At 37.9% G+C, this 12,915-nt stretch overlaps 1 protein-coding gene across 2 annotated transcripts in view; it reads right to left on the bottom strand.

Annotated features, from left to right (window-relative positions):
• Positions 1 to 12,915, bottom strand: part of Phyhipl (phytanoyl-CoA 2-hydroxylase interacting protein like) — a 40,878-nt gene that overhangs the window by 12,924 nt on the left and 15,039 nt on the right. For both annotated transcript variants that reach the window (XM_052744745.1, XM_052744744.1), the window contains exon 2: positions 201 to 397. In XM_052744745.1, coding sequence (XP_052600705.1) covers positions 201 to 365 — 165 coding nt within the window. In that variant the 5' untranslated portion in view covers positions 366 to 397. The remainder of the gene's footprint in view (positions 1 to 200; positions 398 to 12,915) is intronic.

The following is a 12,915-nucleotide window of genomic DNA, read 5'->3' as shown; positions in this document are numbered from 1 at the left end:
TATCTTTGCATATAGTCATGATTTACCCTCTTGCATGGCATTCCATTTTCTTCAAAATTTTATTATGGGGATAATGTTTTAAATCACACATAATTTTGGTTCTTCTCAATGTCATATATATAAGTCATTGAAATTATTTTCTTTTAAAATGACTTCATACTTAAAATGTTGAAATGACTGTAAGTGTTCATTGGGTTTACCTTGTGTTTAAATTTATTAGAGTTCTTGTTCTCTTTCTTGTTGAGGTCAATGAAATAGTGTGTAATGCGGTCCTTTGACTTCGAGTCCATCTCCCATGAGATCTTGAAGGAGTCACATGTGATGTTACTTATTTTGATGTTATGTGGGACAGGGAGTTCTTCCATCTCTGCTATACCACTGTCTTGTGATTTGTTACCTGCCAGAAAACAATGCATAGAAAATTAGTTTCTGATGGATTTTTCCAGTTTTCAAAGTCTTTAGTGGTGTATGTATTTCTGAATTCAATCATGTAAGTACTAAATCTAAGATTCTACTTTGCTCATAAAGTAATTCACATGATAATAAAAGATATTTATAAGGCCATATCACCAGTTTAAAAAACAGATGGCTCAATCCTCTGATCGCTATATTTCCATTTTCCAATTTCTAACTTATAGTAACACATTGATGGTCCATCTTGCTGTAAAACATCAGTTTGCCTGGTTAGGTTCTCTCTGAAAAGCCTCAAATGACCATTTTCCCTACATGACCAGTCAATACTTACCCTAAGTGACACAGGTATTTTAACTCAGATGGTGCCACAGAATTGCTGCAAATGAAGTGGTCCAGTCAAATGAAGGTAATGCTTACGTAAAAGTCTAAGAGGGAGCAATGGAAGGCGACAGAGCATGCTGCTCCTCTTTCACTTTGGAAATGCCATACAGAAGAACAGTGTATGAAGGTTATACTACTGTATGTTCACATAATACTAAAGACTACTCATTCACTCCGACAAAGGATTTTGTTGTAATCATTTCTCTATGACACTTGAATTTAATTTTTAGTGCTGAAATAACAAACAAGGCTAAAGACAAAAGCTGAGTGCCATGCTGACTGGTGTTATTAAAACTGTGAATCATCTCTCCACTGTCATTGGAGAAACTATTAGCACTTTTCTAGCAGAACAACACAATGAATGACTGGAGGAGAAAGAGAAAATGTAGATGTATTTGCCATTTAAGCTTCTGCTATTTATCTTATTCAGTTAAATGTGATGAATAACTGAAACATACCTTATGAAAACCTTTGTTTTCATTAAAATGTGGGAAAAAGATGTTACCTAAATTAAAATGTGGAGATCTCTGATCAAATCATATTTTCCTATGGACATTATAAAGCTTTTATTAAGTTAAGAATCTAGATTTTAAAGATATGCATCACAGGCCCAATTCTAGACATAATCACTACATTAACTACCTTTATGAAGCTTCTTATTTGCTTAGAAGTTAAGAATTAAGCTAACTTCATCCCTTCTGTACTTCATGGATCACTTTAAATGAGATTTTGAAATAAGTGGCAGAAAAAGAGACTGCTATAAAAACTGACAGAGCAGTGAGCAAACACCCCCCCCACACACACACACTAACCACTCAATCACTCTTAGCTCTGTCTGTGTGTGTCTGTAACCAGCTCTCCTTCCTCAGTTAAGACATGACTTTCAGAGTAATTCTGGGGGCTGGAGTGATGGCCCAGTGGTTAGGAATGCACACTGCTCTTGCAGAGAGCCCAGCACGCAAATCTGTACTCCACAACCATCTGAAGTACAATTCCAGGGGATCTGTTTCCAGCCTGCATGGGCACCGGGCACCAGGCATGCAAGCAAGTAAAACACAAAATAAAGAAGAATAATTCCGGCTATACTATTTTAAATGTTAGATGATTCTAACATTTTCTGCTACTGTGTTGATCAGTAATATTGAGTGCAGACCAAATGCATGATTTCATACATTTTGTCTATCCAAACATGAATGCTACTTTAAAAAATACTTCACAAGCAGTTCCTAACAACAGCATTTATTGACATGCAGGGTAAAAACATTGGCAGATTATGCTAAGAATATTTACATACGGCTTTCTCAGTGAGCTTAAAGTGCCTTATATATTTGTACATCAATCTCTATAATCAAGAACAGATCTTTTTTTAACCCCTGTATAAACAACCCACACATCTTTTTTGGGGGGGAGGGGGAGGGGGCTTTTTTCAAGACAGGGTTTCTCTGTGCAGTTTTAGTGCCTGTCCTGGATCTCACTCTGTAGACCAGGCTGGCCTCGGACTCACAGAGATCCGCCTGGCTCTGCCTCCCGAGTGCTGGGATTAAAGGTGTGCACCACCACCGCCCAGCCAACCCACACATCTTATCATACCATCCTTACCTACACCCATAGCCCATTCTCTCAGTACTAGACAGCCAGTACTCTGCCATGTGTCTTTACAGATGATCTGTTCTGCACATTTCCTGTAAATGGTGCACATGGTCCTCCATGATCTCCTCCTTTTAAGCAACACATTGCTTTCCAGATTCATCTATGTTATATTATTCATTAATTTATTTTTACTGCTGAACAGGGTTCCGCTGTATGGCTAGACCACCTTTTATTTATATCTTAAGCAGCTGATGGGCATTTCAGCTTTTTCCACTTTGTACCTATCACAAATGCTGATGCTATGAACATTCATGTACAAGGTTTGGTGTGTACACACTTTGAATTCTTTTGTGCATATCCCTAGAAATGGGAAGAATTGGAAGATCAGATGATAACTCTAACTTACTGAGGAACTAGAAGACTTTTTCCAAAGAAGCCATACCACTTGACAGTCTTTCCAGGAGTGGGTGTGGACTCTTACCAAAACTTTTTGTAACCTGTCATTTTTACTATAGTTTTTCTTTGCACTTTTTGCCAAGTAGGGTTATAGCATTACCACCTTTGGGTGCAGTGACAAAGAACCATCTTAAACCATAAAGAAACTCTAACGATATGGAGCCTTCTGGTACCTTGACTGTACACTCTATCCTTAATATTGTGAGTGATACATTTCCATTATACAAATTACCCAGCTTCGGGAACTTTGTTAGAGCAGCAGAAATGGATTCTCACTCTCTTCTATCAACAAGGTATTCTAGCCTATGTTCTATTTTTCTGAAATCAATCACTTCTCTAAGAGCTTAACTTGTAGGTGTGATCAGCTCTGTTAAAATGTTACTATTTCTAGGGCCTCTGAATGGCTGGAAAAGCCAGAAACCCATGCATGTGTGTCCACTAATAAACATCTATATTCCTGTATTTATGCATGAAAGCACCAATACTTATATTCACACTCCAATTCTAATCCAACAGCACACAGCAATATTCTTCCTTATAACCTCTATCATAATTTCAACAGTTGAGAAAATTAGTTTTAATTTTAATTATTCATCATGTATTTATTTGTTCAACATAGAATACATATAAGGAGTTTCTGAACTGCATTTCATTTCACTAATGGAAGCAAATGTACTGCTACTTTAATATTTATATTAGTTTTTAATCTTTCGTTCAAGTTAAACACTCAAAATATTACTTTGCAAAAATTACTTGGAAATCTGAACTAAGCTAACTCAAAATAATTTCTAAATAAAAAATACCATTAGTAAATCACATACATGTTTATGAGCTGCTTAAGTTTTCTGATGTTTACAAATAAGATAGAAGACTGGGTAGGTTTGTACACATTAAATTAGTGTGTGTCAGACTAAGAAGCAGTGCTGGCCATGTATTTCAACTTTTCTATATGTTTGAAAATTTAAAAATATATTAAAAATAAGGTATACTAGCAAAATTTACATTTCCTTCAAAAACGATTAAAATGTAGTTTTCATTGCTTTATGTTAAATACACAATATAGTTGCAAGTGACTAACAAAAAGCAATACTCTGGGGAAGTCTTACTTTATGTTCCTCTTTAAACCTAGTCACTGGGCATTACATTTAAAATTAGATGGTCAAGTCTGGCTCATGAAGACCAGAAATAATGCACAGGAAATTCCACTAATAATGGACAGGAAGAAGGAAATGCAAGCACAAGTATACACGGAAAGGACCCAGACGTCATGGCGACTCTCAGATCTTTCTACTCTCTATTCCTAATTATTCTCCCTCTAGTAATAGAAATGGGCTATGTTCCACAAATCTATACATTGAAGGTTTACCTACAAAAAGATTAGGTATATCTTGATAAAAGTATTTGCTAAATAAGGGCTCTTCATTAACATTTTGCTGGTGAATATTGGTGTATTTAATTAAACAACATGTTTCCAGCTGGATCGGCCAAGCCATCTCTATTTTTTTCTGAAATCCCTGGTGAGGATTTCGCATGGCAGGCAGGTCCACCCCATTAACTAGTAACCAATCACATTAGTTTCTGTGTTCTGCACTTAACTGGGAAGGGGAAATAGAAGAGATCCTCTGGGTGGGCTGGGGGTGGGTGGGGATGGGAACTTGAGGGATTGGGTTAGGGGGTAGATGGAGGGGGAGAGTGCTGAAAGAGATGACTGGAAAGGGGGCATTTTTGAGTTAGGTAGAAACCTGATGCAAGGGAAACTCCCACTAATCTACAAGGATGACCCTAGCTAAGACTCCTAGCAATAGTGGATGTATAGCCTGAACTAGCCATCTCCTGTGATCAGACTGGGGACTACCCCAATTGTCATCAGAGAGCCTTCATCCAATAACTGATGGAAACAGATGCAGGGATCCACAGCCAAACACTTTTTCACTCCTAAGTTCTTTAAAGTATCTATACCTTATTATCTTTCCTTGGTCAGTACTTTAAGTATATCCTGTGCATTCTGATTTACAGTGTTTTCACTGTATTTTCAGAAAATTTCTATAATTTTTTCTTCCTCTTATATCTATGCATGACTAACAGAAGTTGCTGTTTTCTCCCAAAAGTAAAAGTATATTTTTCAATCTTAATTTCTAGTTCTATTTGTTGCATGTGACCAGTGTTGTGTGTAATGTCTTAGTTGGCACTGTATTTCTGTGACTGCTGCCCAAGGTGTCATCCTCTACCAGCAAGGTATGAAGATGCAAGGGTGGATGCAGGTACAGACAAGTGGACTGATGCATTTCTGAATTCTAAGTCACATTGTTGGTATGTTTTCCTTACCTGAAGCCACTACAACTATCTTGTACTAAAAGTGTTATCTTAAATCCTTATTTAGTAACAGTATTTCTCTAATAGCATACCTGAATCATCAGATGCTACTGCTTTTAAATGTGGCTGTTTGGGTTATTTGGTTTAGGAGATGCTGTTCTCTCCATTAGTTATGAATTATGGCTCTTAACATTTACAACTGTCCTTTGTTCTTCTGGCTTGAATTATTAACTGATTGATAGGAGAGCAACACCTACTTTCTTTTTTTTTTTTTTTAATTTATTTTAATTTATTTTGCAATACAATTCAGTTCTACATATCGGTCACGGATTCCCTTGTTCTCCCCCCTCCCGTCCCCCTCACCTTCCCCCCAACGCCCCCACCCCCATTCCCATCTCCTCCAGGGCAAAGCCTTCCCCACAGACTGAGGTCAACCTGGTAGACTCAGTCCAGGTAGGTCTAGTCCCCTCCTCCCAGGCCGAGCCAAACAATCCTGCATAGGCCCCAGGTTTCAAACAGCCAACTCATGCAATGAGCACAAGATCTGGTCCCACTGCCTGGATGCCTCCCAAACATATCAAGCCAATCAACTGTCTCACCCATTCGGAGGGCCTGATCCAGTGTGGACCCCTCAGCCATTGGTTCATAGTTCATGTGTTTCCATTCATTTGGCTATTTGTCCCTGTGCTTTATCCAACCTTGGTCTCAACAATTCTCGCTCATATAAACCCTCCTCATTCTCGTTAATTGGACTCCCAGAGATCCACCCAGGGCCTAGTCATGGATCTCTGCATCCAGATCCCTCAATAGTTGGATGAGGTTTCTAGCACAACAATTAGGGTGTTTGGCCATCCCATCACCAGAGTAGGTCAGTTCGGGCTGTCTCTCGACCATTGCCGGCAGTCTGTTGTGTGGGTATCTTTGTGGATTTCTGTGGGCCTCTCTAGCACACAAACATGGTATGTACTCACTCATAGCAGGATACTAGACATGAAACAAGGATGAACTGTCTGCTACTCACATCACCAGGGAGGCTACCCGGAAAACAGGACCCCAAGAAAGACACAGGGATCGCCCAATGACAGAGAAATGGAATGAGATCTACATGAACAGCCTGGACATGAGTGGGGGTAATGAAAGGCGAGGGTCAAGGGAAAGAGAGCTTGGGGGAGCGGGAGATCCCAGCTGGATCAACAACAGAGAGGGAGAACAAGGAATAGGAGACCATGGTAAACACCTACTTTCTTATTTCTTACCTTTCTGTGTATTTTTCCCTGTCATTTATTTTCAGACTGTTAAATGGCTATTTTAAGTATCTCTATACTGTGTTTTTAGAGCCAAAAGTGACTAAGTTCACAGTAGGTGAATTAAGCATATTAAGTGTCTTGGTATTCATGGTTTATTTGCTTATTCACAAATCTGTCTATTGTTTTATATCTTCTCTGCTTCTGTTTCTTCCTATATACTCCTTTGCTTGCTTTCTTTAAATTTCTTTTAACATTTAAAGGATATCATACTTTTTACTCATGGTTACCACTGTGATTGTTTTCAAGACATCCTTTATCTCCTTTTTATTTACCCTTTTATCCTGAGGCATTTCCATTAAAAATGGCAACTGTTGCTATCACACACTGTCTCTGTAACAATCAATGAGCTTGATTTACATTTTCCCTGTCCTATTTTCAGTTGCATTGATTTCTACCTTGCCAGAATATACTTTTATATATTTTCTTCTTCTTTTATCTTTTTTTAAAAGTATGCAGTATCAAAGAAGACATGTCATTCTGTAAGAGACAAGCATGAATTCTAGGGCTTATGAGGAAAGCAGCTGTGAATTAGGACAAAGTTCAGGGTCAGGGGCTAAGAACACCTGGGCGGACCTCACACACAAGGCAAAGGACAATATGAACTTTAAAATTTCATTTTCAATTGGGTATTTGTTTTGATACTTCTAATCAGTCATCACAGATTACATATTTCCATTCTGCTAATGCCTAAGCTATTTTTCTATGCTGACAGTGGCATTGCACTTGCAGAAGTGCCCAACTATTACAGAATGGTTAAGTGCATGCCTACTAGTAAGACAGACAGAGATGTGTGACCTTGAGCAAGTATCCTCTAACCCTCTAAGATCTGTTTCTTCATAGGCCAACCAGTATAGAATGAGGTACTAATCCACATATGAAAAACCTAACTTCTGGCTGGTATTAGACAGTCAATGTTAGTTGATTAAAACTCTACTCCCAGGGGCTGAAGAGGTGGTTAAGAGAGCCAGGTACTCCCACTGGCTGCTCTTCCAGTGGTCCTGAGATCAATTCTAGCAACCACATGGTGGCTCACAATCATCTGTGATGAGATCTGGTGCCCTTTACTGGCCTGCAGGCAGAACACTGTATCCATAATAAATAAATAAATCTTAAAAAATAATAAAATAAATACTCTACTCCCCTCTTGGTCTAATTAATATAAAACTTGGCTAACACACTGCATTCTGTCAATACCCCTAGTAATCTTTAATGATTTATTTCTTTTGAAATCCCATTTTGTTGAAATTTGTTTGTGTCCATATATATCCAAGTACTTTTTAGCAAATCCATGTGTTAAAAGAGACTTCAATTTCTTAGTTTTGATGTAATATTTATGTGTGAATAATCTCTAAATTTAATTTCATGCTTCTCTCTCAAATAGACTTTTTTCCCTTTTTATTTTCTGCCAACAGAATCCTGTTGCTGAGCATCTCCGAGTGCTATCTTTAAGGGTTCATTTAGGCTCAGTTCTCTGTGGTGCTTGGTACATACACAAGAAGGAAGTCTCAAGCTTTATTTGTATGTGGTATGTCACACTACTGTTCTTTTCTGTACACCTCACATTTAAGCTGCTCGTCAGCAAACAGTTCCCTTTGTATCTAGGCTTTCAGTGCCTATAATTACCTGCATTTCTAATAATAATTTCACATCCAAATAAGTAATATTTTTGAGGAGCATGTACACAGCAGTTTGATCCTAATAATATTTCATCCCAATTTTCAGCCTTAAAATCATAAATCATAAAACATAGCACTGAGTCATAACCTGTAGGGTTAGGATTCACAATGGAGGACACAGAAAGCCAGCTGTCACAGTCTTAGTAAACTGTTCAACAGGGAATACTCTGACACCTGCATTTCAGTAAAATCTTTTCTCTCCTCTCTGGATGGCAACCTCTGAGGTCAAAGCAGGGGCATGACTATCATCAAACTCAGAAGCCCATGAATCAGAAGTGAAAAGAGGTTGAATGTAGTTATATATTGTGCTCCTTAGAGTGTTAAGATTTTATGAAAAACCAAGAAAACCTATTTATCCTGCAGGGCTGACCCTTCACACACCACACTGGATTTTTCAGTTCATAGAAGAACACAAATTTCTGGTTTCATTAGCAAACAAAGTGGCACAAGATTAATACTTCATATTCCTACTAATAATCTCATTTCTAATAGCTGTACCTGGTGTTAGATTCTAAGTTAAATTATCTAATAAGTTTAAAAGTAGATATGGATCACTGTCCCTAAAGTTGAAGAATAGTAAACATTCAACAAGTGAAAACATGTATGCATACACCCACCCACACACATACCAAATTGAAAAAAAAAAAGAAAGAAAGAAAAGGAAAATTCTTTACTACCTAACCTTGAAGTTAGATAACTGAAAATATATGTGTATAGGTAGATGGGCAACAAAGAATAAAATATGCTTACCTTTCCATATAAAAGCAAAAACACAAATGATAAAAGATCATATTAAATGTGTTTCAAGATGAAGTAAATTTTTTCAATCTGTGTCATGACTCAAAAGTATTAAAAACAACTCAGTGTATAAAGTTGGAAAGCTTTTGACAGATGGTAATATGAAACAGGAACAGTTTTTCTAAAGTTCAGCAGATATTTGTAATAAAAGGGATAATTAGATATGATTATAAAAAGCATCTGGTAATTCTAGCTAAGGCTCTCCTACTATCTAGGCAAATGAAGGTTTAAATAGGTTCTCAGCTAGCCACAATAAATATTTAAATATAGCATCAGACCAGAGACTTTTAGTGACAGAAAAACTTATGAGCACTTACACTAGCGAGGCAATATTCTAAATCCTTAACATATACTTTTTTAAAAATGTGTATGTGTGTGTGTCTGTGTGAGTGTACGCCACACATGACCAGGTGCCCACCAAGGCTGGAAGAGGGTGTTGGGTTATATGTAGTTGTGAGCTGCCTATTGTGAGTGTTGGGAACTGAACTCAGGTCCTCCATAAGAGCAGCAAGTGCTCTGAACCACTTGCTGCCTCCAGCCCTGTTTTTAGGGAAGCTTCTTAGGGAAGCTTATGACAAGTATTAGTATCATCTACATTCTAATAAATGAAGAAATGGGGTACTTCAAAACTTGTTTAATGCCAAACAACTTATATAAAAGCCAAATTTTCAAACCAAGTGTGGGTTCATAACCATCAAACCACCCCTGATGGCTTGCCTTACCTGCATTCTTGGAAAATTACATAACATTCATTGTCCTTAATTTATAGACTAGAAATGGTCTGCATAAGAATCTAAAGTCACTCCTAGCTTTGAAATATGAGTCATTTGAGTTGCCATATTTTGTAAAGCTTAGTTTTCTTGAACTTAAAATTATTGTCTGCATGTATGGCTGTACACCACATGCATGTAATGCCCAAGGAGGCCAAAATAGAGCAGCAGATCCTCTGGAACTGGAGTATTGATGATTGTGAGCTGAGCCAGTGAGTGCTGAGAACTGACCCTGGGTCCTCTGGAAGAGCATTCAGTGCTCCTAACTGCTGAGCTATCTTTCCAGCCCCCAAGTTTTCTTGAACTTTTAATGTTTATTTGTTGGAAATATTTCCCACTAACTCATGATTAAATATATGTTTGCATTCAGGATTCCTTTGTCATTATTTCCTTGCAATAGTTCAATTCACTGAGTAGCTACCACACATTCTCTCACTGGAATGTTGTGTAGCCTTAGCTAAATCATTTTACATCTTTTAAAATGTAGATTGTCAATTACTTCCATTCTTCTTGATATTTCCATTTTCTTTATTTTTCATATGGTATGCATGCGTGTTCACATGTGTATGTTTGTGCAGACACACTGGCATTCGTGCTCATGGAGATCAGAAGTTATGTCAGGTGTCTTCATCACTTCTCACCTTACACTCTGAAGCAGGGACTCTCACCTGAACCCAGAACCTGCTGACTGGGCTAGTCTAGCTAGCCAGCTTGTTCCAGGGATCCTCTTTCTCTGCCTCCTGAGGCCGAGAATACAGACAGGCCCCTGCATCTACCTGGCATTTATGTGTCTTCCTCTGTGATACATAATGGCAGTGAGTATTGGGGATCCAAACTCTAGTCCTTACCCTTGTGCAGTAGGTACTTTACCCAACTCACTATCCCCTAACCCTTTGCTGCTGTTCTTTAAACTGACCTGAAAGCCTGCTTCCTGAAAACTGTGCTTGAAAATTACCAGGGCATCAGAAAGCTTGTCTCAAGACTCTTCTGGCATTCACTGTCGGCACTAGTGTATAGACAGGCCAGGGTTTTCGCTCTACCCAACTCTTCCATGTTGTGTGGGTTTTGGAATCAGAGATTTGAGATCAGACATCTCTGTTACTTCTAGTTCTATGATTTGAGATTACTCAGATTACTTGTGTTCAAGTGATTTACCTTAAAATTGAAGAGGAGGATTTTCACTATGTCAGGAGAGGTAAATTTACCTGGAAGCCAATTGGAGCTTACATTTAAGAGATCCTCACTTATACTTCTTTCTGGCACTTGAATTTCATGTCCAAAATGTTGTACTGCTTTTCTCAAGGCACCCAACTGCATAAACTTGAGGCACCATAAAATCTGGATCCATTGCTTCCTATGACAATACAAATATGCAATCCCAGCACAGTGACCAGCTAGTTAACCAACAATTCTTAGCTGAGGACTTGGATGACTCAGAGTACTGGTTCCTGCACAGATGAGATTGATTTCAAGGAGACATAAGTTAATGTTAGGACTTTGTCTTCTTTGGTCTGTCAGCTGCAAAGCATCAATGACTGAATAGAATGTAAGTTTTCTCTTAGTCAAAAGTTGACTTTAGCAATATGCTTGGGTTTCAGGGTATAAAGGGCTACGTGTTTGTTATGGTAAGCATCTTTAAAAAGAACCAATTCTCAAATGAGACAGATGTGATGAAATGTTGTTATATCTATCCAGGAAAACCTAACTTACATTTATTCTTTCTTACTTTCTATTTATGAATCCTTATGGATGTATTCATTAATATTTAATTGAATGATTTATAAAAGATAATTCACTATGTACATTTTAGATAGTTGTCCTCCATATTTCCCTGTTCATTGTGAGATAACTGTATATAAAATGTTTACAAATGCAATCAACACCAGCAGTATACCAACCACAAAGATCAGAATGCACAGAAGCATCAGAGACACTCCAAGAGAAGGTGCTACTTGATGTAAAAACCACAACTGTCTACTACAGAGAAAATGAAGTTGGACATCTTTCTGCTCTAGAAAAAAATTAAGCTTGTATCTTCAAACATTTAAAGTGCTGTTATTGACAAATTACTTAGTTATTTTATATTTTTCCAATGTTCACTGTGCAAGTCTGTAAACAAGACAATACTGCACTCTGATGTGCTTTCTTTTAAAAATGAGGTTTGCTCAGAGAACTGTCATTAAGTTGATAAGCTCAATGACATCTACCTTCCTAAAGAAGAACAGATATTTTATTCCCCCATCATTTCAAACTCCCTTCATTCTTGTTAAAAGGTGTCTCAGTTACAAAACAAATGTAGGCAATAATGTGTTTTTGTAAAAGGTAGTACAGTATACTATCACCTGCCAACTAAAAGTTATGAAAAGGCAAAAGTAGTTCTTCCTGAGAAAATCTGTGCATTACTTTTCTATTCACTGTGACCAAATACCTCCCAAGCAACTAAGAGAGGAAGGATGGGTGCTTATTTTTGGCTCACTCTCTGAGGAGATGTAGTCCAGCATGCTGGGACATGAGGTGTCAGTCACACTGTGCCCACCTGTGTCAAGAAGCAGAGAGTGCTGAGTGCATGTGCTCACCACGTTCTCTTTCCTGCCTCCTATTGCGTCCCCGTCCCCAGACCTGGGACAAGCCACCCACATTTAGCACTAGCCTTCCCTTCTCAGTTAACCCTCTCTGAAAAAGTCCTCACACACAGGTCTAGCAATCTGTCTCCTACGTGATTCTAAATGCAGGCAAGTTGACAGTTAAGATTAACTATCACCATACACAATTCCCATGGAAACAAATGAGATTGTTAAGTTTAGCAGGAGTGGATTTCCAAAAAAAAAAAAAAAAGATTAACTATCACAAGTCCATTCCTTGTCAACAAATTATCCAAAAACATCACTTTTAAACTGTAACAGTAAATATATAAAATTTAAGTTAGAGTCTCATCCCTGGACTAGTTTTAAAAAAACCCAAACCTTTTACCTGACAGTTAGAAGGCTGGGACTTACATATTCAATAGACACGCATAATTGTTGGCTGCTCATCAGTACAAGATTAGAGATGAGTGTAGAACCACAGTGTCTTGTACAATTGTCTATCAGTCTAGTAACATGCATATGTGTATATATATGCAAATTTCAAACCCTCACTGCTACATATTTTCCAGATAACTTATTTGCTTTCCTTTATAACCAAATTTCTCAGGATACTTGCCATACACTA

The sequence above is a fragment of the Peromyscus californicus genome, unplaced genomic scaffold (genome assembly GCF_007827085.1).
Source record: "Peromyscus californicus insignis strain IS unplaced genomic scaffold, ASM782708v3 Scaffold_19__1_contigs__length_69161282, whole genome shotgun sequence".
Classification (NCBI taxonomy): domain Eukaryota; kingdom Metazoa; phylum Chordata; class Mammalia; order Rodentia; family Cricetidae; genus Peromyscus; species Peromyscus californicus.
The sequence above is the reverse complement of the archived record's forward strand: the minus strand, read 5'-3'. Positions and strand labels throughout refer to the sequence as shown.